At 50.6% G+C, this 22,447-nt stretch overlaps 1 protein-coding gene and 1 long non-coding RNA gene across 5 annotated transcripts in view; one reads left to right on the plus strand and one right to left on the minus strand.

Moving 5' to 3' along the window:
- AGO3 (argonaute RISC catalytic component 3) overlaps positions 1-1,411 on the minus strand; it is a 77,925-nt gene extending 76,514 nt beyond the window's left edge. For all 3 annotated transcript variants that reach the window (XM_029572097.1, XM_029572098.1, XM_029572096.1), the window contains exon 1: positions 1,357-1,411. In XM_029572097.1, the coding sequence (XP_029427957.1) occupies positions 1,357-1,375 (19 nt within the window). In that variant the 5' untranslated portion in view covers positions 1,376-1,411. The remainder of the gene's footprint in view (positions 1-1,356) is intronic.
- A 489-nt stretch (positions 1,412-1,900) lies between these two features.
- The window catches only part of LOC115100701, a 28,630-nt gene continuing 8,083 nt past the window's right edge, over positions 1,901-22,447 (plus strand). The window contains exons 1-3 of one of the 2 annotated variants that reach the window (XR_003859171.1): positions 1,901-2,073; positions 14,174-14,250; positions 14,364-15,187. This is a non-coding gene — a long non-coding RNA (uncharacterized LOC115100701). The remainder of the gene's footprint in view (positions 2,074-14,173; positions 14,251-14,363; positions 15,188-22,447) is intronic. The other variant, XR_003859172.1, reaches the window with a different exon arrangement.

Raw genomic sequence — 22,447 nt, forward strand, 5'->3', positions numbered from 1 at the left:
TCTGACCCACCATTACACAAACTCAGCAGTCCCACCTTCCCTCATCCATCTTCACATTTTGGAACTCCTGCATTGACCCTGACTTACTCTTTATGTTTACTTTGCCTCTGATTATTTGTAAATGTGCTTAGATAAAAAGCACTATATATAATAAAATAAAATTAATTTGCCAAACCAGAAAGCTCTCCAGGACAGCATTCTTCAACACCCTTGGAAGCTAAAGGGAGCCTACTTAATGCATAACAAAAGTGCCTACCACTTTCTCAGGCCGATACAGTACAGCTCCAACGGAGCGCACTGTTAGCCAGTTCTTGGACGCGCGTTTTCCCTTACCCCTTATTCAGTAAGGGGAGGAAAACGCGCGTCCAACCCGCGGCACCAAATGCATGTTGATGGCCCTATTAGGTATGCGAGCGGGATACAGTTAGTAAAATGTGCAGCCAAGCCGCACATTTTACTCTAAGAAATTAGCGCCCGGCACCAGGAAAGTGCACAGAAAAGCAGTAAAAACTGCTTTCCTGTGCACCCTCCGACTTAATATCATGGCGATATTAAGTCGGAGGTCCCGAAGGCTGTAAAAAGTAAAAATAAAAAAAATAAAAAAATATATAAATTGGGCCGGCAGCTGTCGGGCCGAAAAACGGACGCTCAATTTTGCCGGCGTCCTGTTTCCGAGCCTGTGGCTGTCAGCGGGCTCGAGAACCGACGCCGGCAAAATTGAGCGTTGGCTGTCAAACCCGCTGACAGCCGCCACTCCGGGCTAAAAGGAAGCGCTAGGGACGCGCTAGTGTCCCTAGCACCTCCTTTTCCCCATTTCTACCGCACCACCTCATTTGCATACTTCATTGCGCGCACCAGCGAGGGGCCAGGGCGCGCGCCGGGAGAGCGGGCGTTTGTCCGCTCTCCCGCGGACTTTACTGAATCGGCCTGTCTATCAGGCCGATACAGTAAGGACATGGTAGAAAGAGTGCGGCAGTGCCAGGCGCACCCTCGTTTGCCGCACGCACAGTTCGTATCACCTACCGCTCGATACAGTATTTAAATGGCATGCAAATGCAAGCCGCGTCCAAGAAGCGTCCGTGAAGCAGTAGGCGTGCGCAATCCATTTTACTGTAGAGAGCGCTCTACAGCACCTATACAGTATCCTGGGTGCGCTGGTACCTGTCATTTCAAATGTCATTTGAAATGACAGGTACCAGGAAGTGGATCCCAACTTTAAGCAAAAGAAAAGGATCAGAGAAGTATCAGCCGGCCATTAACAGCAAGGGTCATGATTTAGCAAGACAATTCCCCTAGGGGAAAAAAAATACAATCAAATCAGACCAAAACAAAAACTTTCCCCCAGCCCCCGCTCACCTGCCCTGGCCGCCTCCATGGGTGCCGGTCTCCGGAGCAGCCCCACTCCTCTCTCCCCTCCTCCCGGGGGCAGCCGGCGCCGAGAGCGGCTTCAGCAGCCCGGGGCGGATCGGGCGCTCCCCATGCGAGGCGGCTTCCAGCAACCCTCGCCGGCGATGGTGAATGAGCGCATGCCGTGACCTCTGACGTCCAGCCGGGCGCTCAGGTCACGGCGTGCGTTCATGCGCCTTCGCTGCCATGAGCCTGCGCAAAAAACGCACGCCGTGACCTCTGACGTCAGCCGGCGCTCAGGTCACGGCGTGCGCTCATTCACCATCGCCGGCGAGGGCTGCTGGAAGCCCAGTGTTGCCAATCTCGCTTATTTACCGCGAGATTGGGCTTCTTTTCCTAGTCATTCGCGGTTTTTTTTCCCGATTCGCTGGTTGCTTTTAATTGGGCTATTTTTTCTGCCAGTCGCGTTTTTTTGGGCTTGTTGGGCGGGACTTGTGCTCTGATGTTACAGTGATTGGCTGCTGCTGCGATGAAGCCTGTCCATGGAGCAGGCACACCCTATCCCTATATTGCAGCAGTAAGCCAATCAGAGCAGGATTCAAATAGTGAGCTGCAAGCCTTGTTGATGGACACCTCGCGAGCACATTTTTGTTGGCAGACCTGGTACGGGAAGGCCAGCAGCAGGGCAACAGCAAAGGAATCTTCAGACTGTGCAGCTACAGCCAGGTATCAGGAGGGGAGGAATTAGTATGTTGGGAGGGGGGAATGAGAGTGTGGGGGGCCAGAGATGTGCTTGGAGGGGGGTGGGGAGAGGGGAATGAGTGAGTGTGTGGGGGCCAGAGATGTGATCGGAGGGGGTGGGGAGAGGGGAATGAGTGAGTGTGTGGGGGCCAGAGATGTGATCGGAGGGGGTGGGGAGAGGGGAATGAGTGAGTGTGTGGGGCCAGAGATGTGCTTGGAGGGGGGTGGGGAGAGGGGAATGAGTGAGTGTGTGGGGGCCAGAGATGTGATCGGAGGGGGTGGGGAGAGGGGAATGAGTGAGTGTGTGGGGGCCAGAGATGTGCTTGGAGGGGGGTGGGGAGAGGGGAATGAGTGAGTGTGTGGGGGCCAGAGATGTGCTTGGAGGGGGGGGGGAGAGGGGAATGAGTGAGTGTGTGGGGGCCAGGATTGTGCTCCGAGAGGGGAATGAGTGAGTGTGTGGGGGCCAGGGATGTGCTCGGAGAGGGGAATGAGTGAGTGTGTGTGGGGGCCAGGGATGTGCTCGGAGAGGGGAATGAGTGAGTGTGTGTGTGGGGGCCAGGGATGTGCTCGGAGAGGGGAATGTGTGTGTGTGTGTGTGTGTGGGCCAGGGATGTGCTCGGAGAGGGGAATGAGTGAGTGTGTGTGTGGGGGCCAGGGATGTGCTCGGAGAGGGGAATGAGTGTGAGGGGCTGGTATCTTTTATTTCCTAGCATGTAGCAGATGGACTCAGGACCAATGGGTATAGTGTACTCCTGTTAATAGTTGGAGACGGATCAGATTTCAGTCTGACGTCAGCCCCTAGTACAGAGCTTTCCAAACTTTTCATGTTGGTGACACACTTTTTAGACAAACATAATTTCGGGACACAGTAATTCAGTTTACTAGCAAACCAGAGGTTAAAGGTTAAACGAACTAAATGTATTTTGACAATTTATGTATGTTTCCTTAAATATATACATAATAAAATGTTTCACGACACAACCTATCTTGTGAAAACCTCTCATTTATATTAAAAATATATAATATTCCAAGCTTAATGTTATTGTTCTAATTTATGAATAACAATAATAAAACAAAGTTATTGTGTTATTCAATTTACCTCTTTAATGAGATATATGAGCTTGATGGGATGAACACAGATTTTGAATATTTGGTGTTAATAAGAAAGTCCAAAGGGTCTTCTGCGTAATTTTAAAAAGCTGGCCAGTTTCACACTATATAATTATTTGATAGCCTCATTCAACTAATTCTATATGGCTATGAGAGTGAAGACTGGCATTTATAGGAAGGGACAGAATGTCAATATAAATCCTGCACCTCCAGTTCTGTAACTCTGTGCATCCACTGAAATTCCCCCAAACAATGGAGCTTGGATGTTTCCCTTACAGCTCATCATACTAAAAGATATTTTCAAATTCTGGTGTCACCTCACAGTAACAGCAGCACAAACACCTTCCACTGCCAGGCACATTGTGAACTAACACAAAACCTCGCAAAAAAGACACTCAAAATCTATACTGCAATCCCATCGTAACATAACAGTAATAACACCAAGGACTCAAACAACAATAACCCTACCTGTGAATAAGCAAGGGTAAATATTACACTGGGTCCTAGAATACCAATACACCACCTACTGAGGAAACAAAACAAACCCGATTGCTATAGATCCCTATACAGACACTAAATGCTAGTAGAATCTCTCATCATGGTCACACACACAGAGCAGAGACAGACCCTCACCAGATACAGAATAAAGGAGCACAAATTTGACAAAAACTGACATGGAAACCCCAAGAAGCCAGACTCTGTGTATTAACAATGGAAAAACAGAACCACCATTCCTCATAAAACAAATAAAATCAAGAAACAAAGCATCAGTTATAATAGTAAAACCATACTAATAAAAGAATATTTTAAAACTACTGATAAATAGAATTTCTATTAATTAAAATCATATACATTTTTTACAATTTCCCAAATACCAATAAAATATTTAAAAACGGCACATATCAAATAACACCCAATAATTAAAACTAATAAGGATTTTAAAAAGCCCCTGCTGTCCATACGTGGGAGCTCTTGATTTCCAGTCACCCTGATATTGTCAAGGATTAGGAGGTTATCCTCTCTCTCTCACACATACTCACATGTCCATTCTCTCTCACACATACACTGTCACATACATACATACATATTCATGCTCTTATACCCACCATAACGTCTCGCTCTTGCAGACACTGACACACTCTCAGGCTCTAAGACACTCTCTCCCCCTCCACACACACCAACCACACAAACTCTTACGCCCCTGGATTTTCTCATACACACTCATGCTCTCACTCTCTCTGGCTCCCTCACATACACACAAACACACACACCCAGGCAAGTTCCCAATCACTCTCACACACTGAAACTGACCCCCAGGCATGCACACATTCATTCTCACACAAACAGACCCCCAGGCAGGCACCAATTCATTCTCACACACACACACACACACACACACACATATATATACAGGCAGGCACCTATTCTCACACATACAAACCCCAGGAAGACACCCATACATTCTCATACACAGACACACCCTCAGGCAGGCACCCATGCATTCACATGCACACTAAAGGCAGACCCCCTCTTTCTTTTGCCAGCAACCTCAAGAGCCTCTCTCATTCCTCTGCTGCCACTGTCACTGATGCCGCATGGGTATTTGGGAGGCGCTGATTGCTGCTATTGGCACTGAAGCCCATTCTGTTGCCTTCTCTGAGTAGGCCCCGTGGGTTTCCACTTCCTCCATGTTGATCTCGTACATTGTGAGATCCGCATAGAGAAAATGCTACTTTTGCACATTACCAAAAATTACATGTGCCAATCAGTAAAAAGTAATTTTTTTTTTACCTTTGCTGTCTGATCTTAGTTTTTTATCAGTTTGTCACAGGCTTTTTTGTTCCACCTTTCCTTTCTTATTTTTTTTGCCAATTCCTTTCATATTGTCTTTTTTTTTCTATTTCTTTTCTCTCCATCTATCTTCTTCCCTCAAACATACAGTCAGGTTCTCATTCTCACATGCTTTCTCTCTCTCTCTCTCTCTCACACACACACAGGCTCTCACATGCTCTCTCTCATACAATCATTCATACACAGTCTCTCTCTTGCACATGCTGTCTGACTTGCTCAAGCACAGACTCTCACTGTCACATGCTCTCTCTCATACAATCATTCATATACACAGGCTCTCACTGGTACATGCTGTCTCTCTCACACACACACACACAGGCTCTCACATGCTGTCTCTGCAAACATTCAGGTCCTCACTCCCACACACAGTCTCTCAACTCATCTCATACATGCACACAATCTCTCAACTCATCTCATACACGCACTCTACGAGCCCTCGCCTCTCTCTTACCTCTGGGCTCCTCTTCACGGGTCGCTGCAGGATGGGCTCTGCAGCGTCCCTCATCTTCGCGGGCCGATCCGCGGCAGCAGCTTCCCTCTTCTTCGCGGGCCGATCCGCGGCAGCGGCGTCCCTCTTCTTCGCGGGCCGATCCGCGGCAGCGGCGTCTCTCTTCTTCGCGGGCCGATCCGCGGCAGCGGCGTCTCTCTTCTTCGCGGGCCGATCCGCGGCAGCGGCGTCTCTCTTCTTCGCGGGCCGATCCGCGGCAGCGGCGTCTCTCTTCTTCGCGGGCCGATCCGCGGCAGCGGCGTCTCTCTTCTTCGCGGGCCGATCCGCGGTGGGGACCCTGCTACCGGGCCTCCTCCTCTCAGCCCGCTGCTCTTCTTCTGCACGTGGCTGATGCTCCACCTCCTTCCTGCCCGTGCGGCTCCGGCAACATTTTTCTTCCGGGGCCGCGTGGGCAGGAAGGAGGAGGAGCACCTGCGTGACCTTTTTCTTCGAGCCGTGGTGACGTAAGCTCCACCACGGCTCACCGATCTTCATGCTGTGTGTCTCCGGCACACAGCCCAGCGAAACTTCACTGCTCAGCCGCCAGTGCGATGAGGTCCACCGGCGGCCGCATTGGTTCCCACTTGCCGCTGTCACGTGCACCGGGCTTGCGCGACACACCGGCACACCTCAGGCGACACAGTAAAGTGTCGCGACACACACTTTGGAAGCTCTGCCCTAGTACATATACCCCTGCAGGAAGTGCAGCTCCTCAGTATTTTCCGTCTCCAAAGCAGTTAGGGACTATCTGCACGCTCTCTGAGCGTTAGAACCAGAATTCAAGGAAAAACCCAAATTTAAGAAGAAAAGTTTACCTGAAGACTAGCCCCGCTCTCCTGCGGTGATACCCTCGGGTCCCTCCCCCAGTTGAGATTCCTGAGGTGATTTCCGTGGTCCCTCAGAGGTGAGCCTCTGTCCGGTGGCCAAATCTCAGCAGGGACTTAGCCCCTGATTTCGGGCACGGTTGAGAGGCAGCGGGTGCATTCCTTGAGCGCGGCGATGAAGGTATTTGCCCTCTCCCCCCGCAGCCGGAGACCGCCCGGGACAAAACCGGGAAGCGCCGAAGACAAGGTAAGGTAGAAATCTTCTATGTAAACTGTCTCCGAGGATCGAAGAGGAGCACAGGCCGCTGATCGGAGCCAGTGCCGCTGGGTTGATCCGCCCTAGCAGGGCTAGGCCCCGGCTGTTCCCGAGGGTCTACCCACGTGGAGACCCTCCGAGGAGGTCGCCATCTTGACCCGCCTCGCCATTCAACTCGAGCGCACAAATTGAGCTAGGCGCACAAGTCCCTTGTGCGCCTAGACTTAGGCACACATAATACCTCACGAGCATAAGTTGCGCGCACGGAACAAGGCGCATATCTGCGGCTAGGCGCACATCTCAGCGCACATCTCCGCGCATATCTGAGGCGCACTGGAGCGCACAAGAGCTCACGCGGCCACAGTCATGGCACCTCCAGAGTCGGGCATAAAAGCTCAAGGCCTCTGCCAAGCATGCCACGTCAGAGCCGCACAGAGCGAGGAGGCCGACGCCCTGTCCGCACAGTTGGAGGAGGCCCTGGGAGATCCAGGCCAGGGCCGTTCCAGCCAGGGCCCAATGCTAGCTCTTCAGGGGGCACCCCGGACCTAGCAGGCCCCAGGGAGTCCACCCCGCACTCGGGGACTCCCAGAACCGGCACCCCTCAACTTAGACCCAGCTTCGATATCCTGGGTGGAGCTGTTCAAGGGGATTCACGCCTTTGTCAGGATGCAAACTGAACCCCGGGAGGTCCAGCCACAGGCGCCTCTGGAGGACCCTCATGCCCCAGGACCCTCTAGGCCTAGGCACAGGTCCACACCGTCCAGAAATTCCGCCTACGAGGACACAGACCACTCTGAAGAGGAAATTGAGCCCCTGGAAGAAGGGGAACTCCCCCCGGGGACAGAGCCACACCGAACCATTTGACGCTTCTTCACAAAGGATGAGCTCCCGGACCTAGTATCCCAATGTCTAATGGAACTCGCTATCCCGGGCCAAGGGCCCTCAGGGGAACCTAGAATGAACCCCCTGCTGGAGGGCCTTCGTCAGACGTCTCGCCATTTTCCTCTCTTACAGGCAGCACAACAGCTAATTGACCTAGAATGGAATGCTCCAGAGTCCTCATTCAAAGGGGGTCGAGCATTGTCGGCCATGTATCCCCTGGACCCAGCGACAAAAACTCCTGGCGTGCCCTAGGGTGGACGCCATGGTCTGCGCGGTCGCTAAGCGCACTACCATCCCAGTGGAGGGAGGAGCGGCGCTCATGACCGGCGCCTAGAAGCCTTGCTAAAGCAGTCATTCGAGGTTGCAGCTCTGTCCCTTCAGATTGCAGCCTGCTGCACCGTGGTGACGCGTGCCTGCCTATCTCAAGCCAGGAACAGCACCCCAGGAGAGGACATGGAATCAACTCTGTCCTTTCTCACCGACGCGGCTTCCGATCTAGTGCGTACAACAGCCAGAGGAGTCTCGTCCACTGTGGCAGCCAGAAGACAGCTCTGGCTCCGAAATTGGTCGGCAGACGCCTCTTCCAAGACGAGTCTATCAAAGATGCCCTTCAAAGGATCCCTCCTCTTCGGCAGCGAACTAGAGAAACTGGCCAACAAATGGGGTGACTCCCCATTACCGTGCCTGCCGGAAGACAAGACTAAGAGAAACCAGCGTCCCTTCCACAGATCCGCCAGAGGCAGAAGCTCACAGCGCTTCAACCCTTTCAAAAGCAACTATTGAACACCCCGCCCTACGAGCAGGAGCCAGTCCTTTCGGAACAAGCACACCAAGAGAGGAACCAGTGCGGGTGCAGGCTCCGGCCGCACCCCACAATGAGAATCAGCCGACCCATCCAAGGGAAGATGCTATAGGGGCAGACTAGCCTTATTCTACCCCATATGGGTCGAGATAACTATGGACAAATGGGTCCTGGCCATCATCCGGGAGGGGTACTACCTGGACTTCATTCGAACTCCCCCCGACAAATTCGTGGAATCTCCCTGCCACGACCCCCTCAAGAGGGCGGCAGTGGAAGCTACACTGAACAGGCTTCTGACCCTCGAGGCCATAACCCCAGTGCCTATACGGGAAATGAATACTGGACATTACTCCATTTACTTCATCGTACCCAAGAAAGAGGGCATATTCAGGCCCATCCTGGACCTCAAGTCATCAACCACCACCTAAGGGTTCCCCGCTTCCGCATGGAAACCTTATGATCCGTCATACGGGCAATACAACCAGGAGAGTTCCTCACATCCCTTGATCTATCGGAGGCCTACTTCCACATCCCAATGCATCAGGAACACCAGCGCTTTCTACACTTCAAGGTCCTGAATCGTCACTATCAGTTCCGGGCACTACCCTTTGGGTTAGCCACAGCACCCCGGACGTTCACCAAGGTAATAGTAATAGTGGCGGCAACACTCAGGAAGGAGGGAATCCTCGTTCATCCCTACCTGGACGATTGGCTGATCAGGGCGAAGTCACCGGAGGAAAGCCACCAAGCAACCAGCAGAGTCATAGCACTACTGGAAAGCCTAGGATGGGTAGTCAACATAAACAAAAGCTCCCTACAGCCCGCACAGTCGCTGGAATACCTAGGCGTCCAATTCGACACCAAGGAAGACAAGGTCAGCCTGACCCCCGCGAGGAGGTCAAAGCTGCGGGGCCGGCTTCAGACCTTGCTGAGCGTTCCTCGTCCCACAGCATGGGATTACCTGCAAGTCCTCGAACTGATGGCGTCCACGCTGGAAGTAGTGCCATGGGCGCGAGCACACATGAGACCTCTACAGCGCTCACTTCTAACGCAGTGGAGTCCACGGTCCCAAAACTACACCGTACACCTTCCACTCCTGGGCAGCGTTCGGACCCAGCTACGGTGGTGGCTGCAGAACAGCCACCTGAGCCGGGGATCAAGCCTATCCTCCCCAACCTGGACCCTGCTCACCACAGATGCCAGCCTACACGGATGGGGGAGCACACTGCGAAGAGCTGACCACCCAAGGGCAGTGGAACGCAGAAGAGGCGGGATGGAACATCAACCACCGAGAAGCGCGGGCAGCCAGATTAGCCTGCCTGCGGTTTGCCCACAGACTTCGAGGCAAAGCGGTCTGAGTCGGTTGATGTAGGCCACGACGGTGGCCTACATCAACCGACAGGGTGGAACCAGAAGCCAACAGGTGTCCCTAGAAATAGACCTCCTGATGGTGTGGGTGGAAGCAAATCTCCAGGAGATCTCGGCTGTCCACATTGCCGGGAAAGACAACATCGTGGCAGACTTCCTCTGCAGAGAAAGTCTAAACCCAGGAGAATGGAAACTGTCATCCACAGCCTTCCAAATGATAGTGAATCGGTGGGGGATCCCAAACATGGACCTTCTGGCAAGCAGATCCAACGCTCAAGTACCCAGATACTTCAGCTGCAGACGGGACCCGCAGTCCCAGGGGATCAATGCCCTGGTACAGCCCTGGCCTCCGGGGACCCTTCTATACGCCTTCCCGCTGTGGCCCTTGCTGGGCGCAATCATTCACAAGATACAGCGACACAGGGGACTAGTTCTCCTGGTGGCCCCGGATTGGCCAAGAAGACCCTGGTACGCAGGCATGAGAAGACTGCTAGCAGGGAACCCACTACCCCTGCCGCCGCACAGAGACCTGCTCCAACAAGGCCCGATCCTTCACGAGGACCAGACTCAATTCTTGCTTACGGTCTGGCCATTGAGAGGGCTCGACTGAGGAAGAGCGGATACTCTGGGGCAGTAATAGATACTCTCCTCCGAGCACGCAAGTTCTCCACATCTCTAACGTACATAAGGATTTGGAGAGTCTTCAAGGCCTGGTGCGAAGACCACAACGTCAAGCCACGCCCCTCCAGAGTTCCCGTGATCCTGGAATTCTTACAGAATGGGCTACAGCAGTGTCTGTCCCTCAATTCCATCAAGGTACAGATAGCAGCATTGTCATGCTATGGCTCCAGGAGCGAGGGCAACAGCATAGCCTCATACCCGGATGTATCACGCTTCCTGAAAGGAGTCAAACACATTCGCCCACCTCTAAGATGGACGGTACCTCTGTGGAACCTCAACCTCGTCTTGGAGTTCCTAGCGAGATCCGCCTTCAGACCCCTCCGAGGCCTATCTCTCCGTCTGTTAACCTTAAAGACAGTGTTCTTGCTGGCCGTGTGTTCGGCCCGCAGCATCTCGGAGCTACAAGCACTGTCCTGCCGTGAACCGTTCTTCAGATTCACCCCGGGGTCCATCCAACTACGCACAGTTCCCTCCTTCCTCCCCAAAGTGGTCTCACACTTCCACCTCAATCAAATCATCGCACTACCAACGATGGACGGCGTGAAGAACTCTGGAAAAGACTGTAGCCTACGTCACCTCGACATCGGCAGACTCCTAGCCAGATATTTGGAAAGGTCGGAACCGGTACGAAAGACAGACCACCTTTTCGTCCTTCACAGCGGAAAGAGGCTAGGGGAAGCGGCCTCGCGGACAACCATTGCCCGCTGGATCAAGGAAGTCATTAAGGCGGCCTATGTAGAAGCAGGAAAACCACCACCTCTACAAGTCAAGGCCCATTCAACCAGAGCCCAGGCGGTGTCCTAGGCAGAGACTAGAATGCTGTCACCTGCGGACATCTGCAGAGCGGCAACGTGGTCCTCTATCCACACTTTCTCCAGATTCTACCGTCTGGACGTACAGGCTCAGGAGGACATGGCATTTGCAAGGACAATTCTAAGTGGACCCCGGGCAGCCTCCCACCCGATTCGGGAGTAGCTTTTATACATCCCATTGGTCCTGAGTCCATCTGCCTCAGGCTAGGAAATGGAGAAATTACTTACCTGATAATTTCGTTTTCCTTGGTGTAGACAGATGGACTCAGCATCCCACCCTGGGCTGCCCTGAGGCATTGTGCCAATGAGTTACGAGTAAGCCATGTCTTTATTTAACTAAGATGTCCACCCTGCCCGGTGTCGACCCTTTCCGGTTGAATACACTGGCAGTCTCCAGCTATAGTCAACCAATCAGTTCAAGTTAATCGAGTTTAAACGTTCTAACAAGTTAGTTAAGTTTAACCATAATATGAAGTTAATCAGTCAGTCACATATATATCCACAACGCTTTTCAAGGAAGAATACCGAGGAGCTGCACTTCCTGCAGGGGTATGTGTACTAGGGCAGTAATGGCTAACCTATGACACGCGTGTCAGAGGTGACACACCGAGACTTTTTGCTGACACACGCAGCCTTTCGTGGACTATCGGGAATTTTTTTTTTAATCGGCTGCGCCGAGCCTTTAAAACTAGTTTTTTAGTATTGCCCCCGGGCGCAGCGACAGGCAGATAGGCAGGGCCTCGGCCCGAAGAAAAAGATCACGTTTAAACGCACTGATGCTCCTCCTCCTTCCTGCCTGTGCGGCCCCGGAAGTAAACGTTGCCGGAGCCACGTGGGCTGGAAGGAGGTGAAGCATCGGCGCGTGCAGAAGAGGAGCAGCACTTGCGTTTACGGGCAGCCGCGAATCCCAAGTCGCAGCGGCCCGAGAAGAGGAAGAGGCCTGGTAGCAGGGCTGCCGCAGAGCCCATCCTGTGACGACCCGCGAAGAGGAGGCCCAGAGGTGAGAGAGAGGCTGAGGGTCTGTAGAGGGTGTGTGTGTGTGCGTGTATGAGATGAGTTGAGAGATTGTGTGTGAGAGTGAGGACTTGAATGTTTGCAGAGACAGCATGTGGGAGTGAGAGAGAGCCTGTGTGTGTGAGAGTCAGACAGCATGTGCCAGTGAGAGACTGTGTGTATGAATGATTGTATGAGAGAGAGCATGTGCCAGTGAGAGCCTGTGTGTGTGTGTGTGTGTGTGTGAGAGAGAGAGAAGAGCATGTGAGAATGAGAACCTGTGTGTTTTGAGGGAAGAAGATGGAGAGAAAAGAAACAGAAAGACAATATAAAAGGAATTGGCAAAAAAAAAATAAGAAAGGAAAGGTGGGGAAAAAAAGCCTGTGACCAACCAATTAGAAAATGAAGATCAGACAGCAAAGGTAAAAAAACAAAATAAATTACTTTTTAGTGATTGGCGCATGTAATCTTTGGGAATGTGCAAGAATAGCACTTTCTCTATGTGGATCTCACAATGTACGAGATCAGCATGGAGAAAATGGAAGCCCACGGGGCCTGCACAGAGGAGGCAGCAGAATGGGCTTCAGTGTCAGTAGCAGCAATCGGCACCTCCCCAATAGCCACGCGGCAGCAGTGACAGTGGCAGCAGAGGAATGAGAGAGGTTCTGAGGTTGCTGGCAAAAGAGAGGGGGGTCTGTCTTTACTGTGTGCATGTGAATGAATGGGACTCTGCATGGGGGTGTATGTGTGTGAATGCATGGGTGCCTGCATGAGAATGAATTGGTGCCTGCCTGGAGGATGGAGCGGGAGTGGTGTGAGTGACTGGGAGCCTGCCTGGGGTTCTGTGTGTGTGAGGGAGCCAGTGAGTGTGAGAGCATGAGTGTGTATGAGAAAATCCAGGGGAGTGAGAGTTTGGTGGAGGGGGAGAGAGTGTTTTAATTGAAGATTTAGCCAATGAAAGTCACTAAGCAGGTAAGGTAAATAATTATTTGTTTTTGCTTTATTAATAAATACAGAACATATTAAAATTATAACTTTTTGTTATTAATATAAGAACATAAGAAAATGCCATACTGGGTCAGACCAAGGGTCCATCAAGCCCAGCATCCTGTCTCCAACAGTGGCCAATCCAGGCCATAAGAACCTGGCAAGTACCCAAAAACTAAGTCTTTTCCATGTTACCATTGCTAATGGCAGTGGCTATTCTCTAAGTGAACTTAATAGCAGGTAATGGACTTCTCCTCCAAGAACTTATCCAATCCTTTTTTGAACCCAGCTACACTAACTGCACTAACCACATCCTCTGGCAACAAATTCCAGAGTTTAATTGTGCGTTGAGTAAAAAAGAACTTTCTCCAATTAGTTTTAAATGTGCCCCATGATAACTTCATGGAGTGCCCCCTAGTCTTTCCACTATCCGAAAGAGTAAATAACCGATTCACATCTACCCGTTCTAGACCTCTCATGATTTTAAACACCTCTATCATATCCCCCCTCAGTCGTCTCTTCTCCAAGCTGAAAAGTCCTAACCTCTTTAGTCTTTCCTCATAGGGGAGCTGTTCCATTCCCCTTATCATTTTGGTAGCCCTTCTCTGTACCTTCTCCATCGCAATTATATCTTTTTTGAGATGCGGCGACCAGAATTGTACACAGTATTCAAGGTGCGGTCTCACCATGGAGCGATACAGAGGCATTATGACATTTTCCGTTTTTTATTAGAGCTACAAATATCACAAAATTATGGATTTTTCTAGAAGTGACACACCACCCGAGTTATGCTCTGTCTTTTTATGAATTTTGACACACTGAGCGCAAAAGGTTGGCCATCACTGTACTAGGGGCTGACGTCAGATTGAAATCTGATCCGTCTCCAGCTGCTATCAGGAGTACACTATACCCATTGGTCCTGAGTCCATCTGTCTACTCTAAGGAAAACGAAATTATCAGGTAAGGAATTTCTCCAATTTGTTCTACTCCACTTGATTTCATCTATTTTTTTTTCTCATTTCTTCCCTGTAGCTGATCACCTTTTATAAAAAAAAAAACAAACCCTTATTTTGACAAAAAGAAAGCTTGTCCATACCTGCTGACTACAGGTAAAAAAATGTGACATGGAAACTTGTAATGCTATTTTTCTTATTTTTCTACACCACTTTTGCTTTCCTCTAATTTTGCCTTTTTTTTTCTCTTTCGTTTCTTCTCCCTGCAGAAGATCACCTCTGTAAGAAAGCCAGTCTATACCTACTGTTTCCGTCCTTGGCTGCTACACTACTAAATGGTTTTGATCTACTATGGCTACAGTAAAGAACTGGGCTAAATACAGTAAAGTACTGCAAAGCATGGGAAGAGGAACGTGAACTAAAAGCATGGATTCAGCCTGTTTTCAGCATTGAGAGTAAGGCTACGTGCAAATTTTGCAAGTGTGACATTCATGCACATCATGCAGACCTTCTGCAACATGCTAAAACAGAGAAACATGCAAAAAGCTAAGCTCCTTTGTCATCTATGCAACTCACAGACATTGGTGTTTCAATTTCACGTGTTTTGGGCTTTTTTTGGGCTTGTTTTTTTGGAAAAAAGTGCTTGTTCTTTCATGAAAACCTGGCAACCCTGTGGAAGCCGTCTCCTATGGGGAGCACCCGATCCGCCCCGGGCTGCTGAAGCCGCTCTTGCCCTCGCCGCCGGCTGCCCCCGGGAGGAGGGGAGAGAGGACTGGGGCTGCTCTGTGAAAGTTTAAAATACAATCGGTTCCCGCAGCAGCATTGCGGCAGAATGCGCCGGGTGAAACGAGTCAGAACTTCCCCTGAAGCAGCGAAACGCGCGCGTTGGACCCCTGACTCCGGCAAGACCTGTGCACAACTCAGGGAAGTACTCCCGTTATTTTTTATACATACAAAAATTGAAAAAAATACAAGACGGAAGTCTCAAAATGCATATCGAGAGTATGTCTTTCCAAATGGACTAATGGACCAATGATTAAACGTGATCCACAAAGGTGCAAAAGCCAAGTATTAACTTGCAGCATCGTGGATGGTATGAAGGTCCTTAAACTTATAAGTATACTATATTAAGAGTGAACATTACAGCTTAAAAGTTGACACTTTACTATTTAATTTTTTGTTACAACGTCTTTTTTGTGGTTTACATATTTCGTTGTGCAGTGCTTTGAAGAATTTTGTACATTTTGGTAATTGAAGTCTCCCATTATTACCATACTACCAATTTGGTTAGCTTCCCTAATTTCTCTTAGCATTTCACTATCAGTCTCACCATTTTGACCAGGTGGACGGTAGTATACCCCTATCACTATAGTCTTCCCCAGCACACAAGGGATTTCTACCCATAAAGATTCAATTTTGTATTTAGTCTCATGCAGGACCTTTACTCTGTTGGACTCTATGCCATCCCGGACATAAAGCGCCACACCGCCTCCCGGGTGCTCCTCTCTGTTATTGGGATATAATTTGTACCCCGGTATAGCACTGTCCCATTGGTTATCCTCTTTCCACCATGTCTCTGAGATGCCAATTAAGTCTGACATTCACTGCTATACATTCTAATTCTCCCATCTTACTACTTAGACTTCTGGCATTAGCATACAAACATTTCAAAGTTTGTTTTTTGTTTGTATTATCATTCTGCTTTTTAATTGATAGGGATAAGTTAGAATTTTTTAGCTCAGGTGAGTTTTTACTTTACAGGCACTTGGACTACTTTTCTTATTAATGGAACCTCACTGTCGGGATGCCCTAATTCTAATGCTTCATTAGAATCCTTTGAAGATACCTCTCTCCGAACCATGCGCTGCTGAGCGACTGTTGGCTTTCCCCTTTGTTCTAGTTTAAAAGCTGCTCTATCTCCTTTTTAAAGGTTAGCGCCAGCAGTCTGGTTCCACCCTGGTTAAGGTGGAGCCCATCCCTTCGGAAGAGACTCCCCCCCCCCCCCCCCCCCCCCCCCCCCCCCCTTCCCCAAAAGGTTCCCCAGTTCCTAGCAAAACTGAATCCCTCTCCCTTGCACCATCGTCTCATCCACGCATTGAGACTCTGGAGCTCTGCCTGCCTCTGGTGACCTGCGCGTGGAACAGGGAGCATTTCAGAGAATGCTACCCTGGAAGTTCTGGATTTAAGCTTTCTACCTAAGAGCCTAAATTTGGCTTCCAGAATCTCCCTCCCACATTTTCCTATGTCGTTGGTGCCCACATGTACCACAACAGCCGGCTCCTCCCCAGCACTGTCTAAAATCCTGTCTAGGTGACACGTGAGGTCTGCCACCTTCACACCAGGTAGGCATGTTACCAGGCGATCCTCACGCCCACCAGCCACCCAGCTGTCTACATTCCTAATAATCGAATCACCAACTATGACTGCCGACCTAACCCTTCCCTCCTGGGCAGTAGGCCTTGGGGAGATATCCTCAGTGCAAAAGGACAAGTAGGATCAAGCAAGTAACCAAAAAGCTCAATGGAGCAACTCACTAACATTGTAAAGAACATGGTAGAACTAAGCGCTCTTGCATATACTTGGTTCTCAACGACCAAGGCTTCCGCTGTAATCGTCCTATGTTCAGTAGAAAATGAAGTATCAACTTCTGAGAAACTGCAATAACAAGCTTCGAGTGGACAGTAAGAAAAAGAAACAGGGAAGGGCGTCTGGACTGATCCGTGGTACTACAGGAATGAAAATTAACAGGTAAGAACTAATTTTCCTTTCCCTGTAAGTACCCGGATCAGTCCAGACCGTGGGATGTACCAAAGCTTCCCTAACCCGGGTGGGACCGAGACAGTCCAGCTCGAAGCACTTGCCACCCAGAGGAACCAAAAACCAGTGCTTGCACATCCAGACAGTAGTGTTGAACAAAAGTATGCAGGGACGTCCATGTGGTGGCCCTGTAAATTTCTTGCGGAGAAACAGATTGGTGCTCCGCCCAGGAAGTAGCTTGAGAACGCAACGAATGAGCCTTTAGGCCCTCAGGAACCACCCAACCTTGGCAAAGATAGGCAAAGGAGATCGCCTCTTTCAACCACCCGCGCAATAGTAGTCTTAGAAGCCGGCTTGCCCTGATTGGGACCACTCCAGAGGACAAAAAGGTGATCAGAGACCCGAAAGTCATTGGTGACCTGAAGGTACCGGAGTAGAACTCGTTTGACATCATGTCTGCGAAGATCACCCCCAGCGGTACCCGCAATCTCCTTAGGGGAGAATGCTGGAAGCTCCACAGACTGGTTGACATGGAAAGTAGAGACAACCTTCGGCAAGAAAGAAGGCACAGTCTTGAGAGAAACTCCTGAATCGGAAAAAAAACAAAACGTTCCTGACAGGACAATGCTTGAATCTCGGAAACTCGCCGAGCGGAAGAAATAGAGACTAGAAAGACTGTCTTGAGCATGAGGTCCTTTACCATAGCCCGACGGAGAGGCTCGAATGGAGCAACACAGAGCGCCCGGAGGACAAGATTAAGACTCCACGACAGGCAAGTAAAGCGAGCGGATGGACGCAGGTGCTTGACTCCCTTCAAGAACTGAACCACGTCCGGGTGGCCCGCTAAGGGATGACCCTTGACCCGTCCGAGGAGAGAGCAGATAGCAGAAACTTGCACGCGCAGGGAACTGAATGAAAGGCCCTTGGAGAGACCCTTCTGTAGAAAAGAAAGAAACAACGAGAGCAGAGCGTGCTGAGATGCCAGACTCCACACAAACAGCCTCAAAGACCTTCCAAATGCACATTTCAGCTAGAGAAGTCGACTGCTTTCGAGCTCGCAGCAAAGTGGAGATAACCTCCTCCTTATAGCCCTTACGCCTCAGGCATCTCCGTTCAAAAGCCAGGCTGCTAGACAAAAGCGATCGGCCTGGTCGAAAAATACGGGCCCCTGCCGAAGCAGACGAGGAAGATGGCCTAGGCAGAGAGGGCCGTCCGTCGCCAGGTTGACGAGATCCGCAAACCATGGTCTGCGAGGCCACTCGGGTGCTACCAGAACCACTGGCCCTCGGTGTAGTTCTATTCTTTGGAGAACTTTTCCCACCAGAGGCCACGGAGGGAACACATACAGAAGGACATCCACGGGCCAAGGAAGAGCCAGAGCATCCACTCCCTCTGAGCCGAGCTCTCTCCAGCGGCTGAAGAACCGATTGGCCTTAGCATTGTGCAAGGTCGCCATGAGGTCCAGGTGAGGGAGACCCCATCTATCGACGATCAGATCCATGGCTTCTTCCAAGAGTTCCCACTCTCCCGAATCGAGAGACTGACGACCGAGGAAATCGGCCTGAACATTCTCCTTGCCCGCTATGTGGGAGGCCACCAGGCAATCCAGAAGCCGTTCCGCCCAGTCAAAGAGATGGCTGGCTTCTAGGGCCACCAGGTGACTGCGAGTGCCTCCCCAACAGTTGATGTAAGCCACGGTGGTGGAGTTGTCGGAAAGCACCCTCACCGCTTTGCCGCATATCAGGACCAGAAACTCCTGTAGAGCCAGACGCACCGCCCGGGCCTCCAACCAATTGATGTGCCAACGAGCCTGAACCGGCGACCAGATCCCCTGATTAGACTGGGACTGGCAGACTGCACCCCAGCCCGAGAGACTGGCGTCCATGGTGACTATCATCCACTGTGGAGATTGAAGAGGCATTCCCCGGAGAAGATGAGGAAGCGAAAGCCACCCCACTGCAAGGCAGCGACGGTAGAGGCCGAAAGCGGGAAAACTACTTGAAACCGTTCCGACACCGGCTGCCAACGGGATAGCAAAGCTCTCTGTAATGGTCGCACATGAGCAAATGCCCAGGGGACGAGGTCGATGGTGGAAGCCATCGAGCCCAAGACCTGAAGGTAGTCCCAGGCCGTCGGAAGAGGCAGCGAGAGCAGATTCCGAACCTGGTCGATCAACTTGAGAGCCCGCGCATGAGGCAGGAACACCTTGCCTATCAGAGTATCAAAGTGGGCTCCCAGGAACTCCAACACCTGGGAAGGCTAAAGCTTGCTTTTGGGAAAATTCACTATCCAGCGGAGAGATGCGAGGAGAGCTAGAACCCAATCCACCGCCTGTCTGCAGAGAGTCTCCGACTTGGCCCTTACAAGCCAGTCATCCAGATAGGGGTGGACTAAGACGCCTTCGCGGCGGAGGGCCGCCACCACCACCACCATGACCTTGGTGAAGGTGCGTGGTGTGGTAGCAAGGCCGAAAGGCAGCACCCGAAACTGAAAATCCCGGTTGAGAATGTGGAAGCGAAGATACATCTGGTAATCGCGGTGAATCGGAATATGGAAGTATGCCTCTGTCAAATTGAGAGAGGCGAGGAACACTCCGGGGTGCACCTCCGCGATGACCGCTCTCAAGCTTTCCATGCGAAAATGTGGGATCTTAAGGGCCCAGTTGACCCTCTTGAGGTTTAGGATTGGCCGAAAAGCCCCGTCCTTCTTGGGAACCACGAAGTAAATAGAATACTGGCCTGCGCCGAGCTCCTATTTCAGAACCGGGACAACGGCGCCCAGACTCAGTAGCCTGGCGAGGGTTTGCTCCACCGCCTCTCGCTTGAGACGACCGCATGGGGAGGATACGAAGAGGTCTGGGAGATTGCGAACAAATTCTAAGACGTAACCGTCTCGTACAATGTCGAGGACCCAGTGGTCAGATGTAATTTTGACCCATTCCTCGAAGAACAGGGAGAGACGACCGCCCAGAAAAGAGACCGAGGAATGGGTCAACCGAACTTCATGGGGTGGCGCACTGAGACAGTCCCTTGCGGAAAGAGCGACACCCACGAAAGGGCTGAGACCAAGATTAAGACCGGGAAGAATAACCCCTAGAGGAGCCACCTCGTCCGTGGGGCGTATACCTCCTCTGCCCCCAGAAGCGAGGACGGGAGGGCGTAAAGGATAGAGATTGTTTCGGACGATCCTCCGGTAGCTTATGAACCTTGTTTACCCCCAAGGAATTAATAAGCTGCTCAAGGTCCTCTCCAAAAAGCAACTTACCTTGAAAGGCAACGTGCCCAGCCGTGCCTTGGAGGACGGGTCAGCTGACCAATTGCGCAGCCAGAGGAGCCATCTAGCGGAGACCGCCGAGACCATTGCCTTCGCCTGGACGCAGAGGAGGTCGTAGAGCGCATGAGCCCCATATGCTATGACGCCTTCCAAACGTTCAGCCTGCCCCACCTCTGCAGACGGGAGGTCCTGGGTGCCGAGTAATTGTTGAACCCACCTAAGACCTGCCCGCTGCATGAGACTGCTGCAGATAGTCGCCCAGACCCCCAGGGCCAGGACTTCAAATATTCACTTCAAATGGGCCTCGAGCTTACCATCCTGTCCGTCCTTCAGAGCCGATCCCACCACAGGGATAGTGGTGTGCTTGGTGACCGCCAATATAGAAGAATCCACAGTGGGGATCTTCAGCAGAGCTTATCCATAGCCCATCCCACCCGGAGTCCCAGTTCGGGAGCCTCCCATTCCCACAGGAGCAGCAACTTATGCATAGGATGAAAGGGAAAAGCGCTTGCCGGAGCCCTGAGTCCCGCCAGGACCGGGTCCATATCCTTGGGCAAGGACGCCATAAGGGAATCCGCAGGGGGCCCCTCCAGCCCCAGTTCCTGAAGGACAAAGGGGATGAGGGGCGGGAGGAGTTCGAGTGGAGACCCCTCTCCCCTGAAGGAGAGGAAAGGCCATGAGGGATTGAAGTCGGAGAGCTTGGGTAACATCTAAAGCCTATTCCACCGCGACTGCACCAGAGGCCACGCCCCCTTTGTGACGTTATCCAGGGGAGCCGGGACGCCGGGAGCGGCGCGCAGCCGCCAGCGCGCTGCCGAAGCCGCGCTCCAAAGGGGCGCGCCCCTAGGTGAGAATTTTCTTTTTTATTCTTTATGGGCAGGAAAAGGAAAACTAAGCCTTGGACTTCGTCGCCGGCAGCACAAGTAATAAGGGGTCCCATAGACTCTCATGTGATGAGACGAGTGAGTCAAACTGTTCGGGACACTATACCTGACATTTCTTTTTCCTCAGGCTCCTCCGATAGCCCTGGCCAGATGCAACAAATTCAATCTTTGGTAGAGTTGCCAAACCAAACACCTCAAAGTGTTAATTTAGGAGCTGCAAATCCAACACCAAGTGGAACTTTATGGTGAGCTCTGTACAGATTCCTGTTTCAGAACCCATAGACCCGCAAAACATAACTTTGAGTGATGTATGGAAGGCTATAATTGAGTTACAGAAGGTAGTCTCGAATGCTATGATTCAGAATGATAAAACCTCCTTGGAAATTAAAAATGTTATAGGTAAACATGACGATAGGTTAAAAAATTTGGAAGAGCTGGGTAAAATAACATCTGCACAAGTTTTGACTCTGCAGGCTGTTAGTAATTCCCATATTAGGGACAGTTTGGGGACTCACAGACAATTGGAGAATGTGGAAAACGAGTTAAGAGTCAGGAATTTGAGATTCCTGAATTTTCCTATTACTAGACTCCTATCTGCCAGTGAGTTATTAAAAAAAGTACTTATTAGAGGTATTGTCAATTTCCTGTATAGATGAAAAATGTATATAAAAATGTATTATATTAGTAATTCAAGACTGAAAACCCAGGTGGAGGGGGAAGAAATGGATATTGTTCAACAACAATCACCTAATCTAACTTCCTTTTTGGAATCATCGATGGATGACTTGCCACAAAGGGCCACTTTGCTGGTCACTTTAATTAGAGAAAATGATAAAAGCTTAATGCAAAAACACTTTCAGAATAAGGATTTTTTATTTTGTGGACAAAAGGCACAGATATTTCCAGATGTGTCTAGGAACACCCGATTAAAGAGAGTACAATTTTTGGTTTTGAAGTCCAGGGTTATAGCCTTGGGAGCTTCCTTTTTTTTTTTTTTTTTAAATTCCCGTGTAAATGTGTAGTTGTCCACAAAAAAATAAATTCATATTCCATGATCCCACCCACCTGGAAACCTTTTTGGAAGAGAGAGAAAAAGATTGATATATTGTTTGCAAAAAAAAGTGTGTCTCCTGTTGTAACTGAATAGTACAGATTTCCTTTGATTTTTCTTTAGTTAGTCCTCCCATAATGTGGACTAAGGATTTTGAGGTATAGTTTCTATTATGGAAGATGTAATATGTATACTGAATCCATTCTTTGATTTTATGACTGTATTGTTTAAAATCTTTAAAGTATAAATTAAAAAAGGGGGGATGAGGGGCTCCAACTCTTCCCTCTGAAACATGCGGAGGACCCTAGGATCATCCCCCTCCAGGGGTGGGAGTGCGTTCACTAAATCTGTCACGGGATCGGACCATCTGCACCCTAACAGACCCCTG

Source organism: Rhinatrema bivittatum, chromosome 11, assembly GCF_901001135.1.
Source record: "Rhinatrema bivittatum chromosome 11, aRhiBiv1.1, whole genome shotgun sequence".
Taxonomy (NCBI): domain Eukaryota; kingdom Metazoa; phylum Chordata; class Amphibia; order Gymnophiona; family Rhinatrematidae; genus Rhinatrema; species Rhinatrema bivittatum.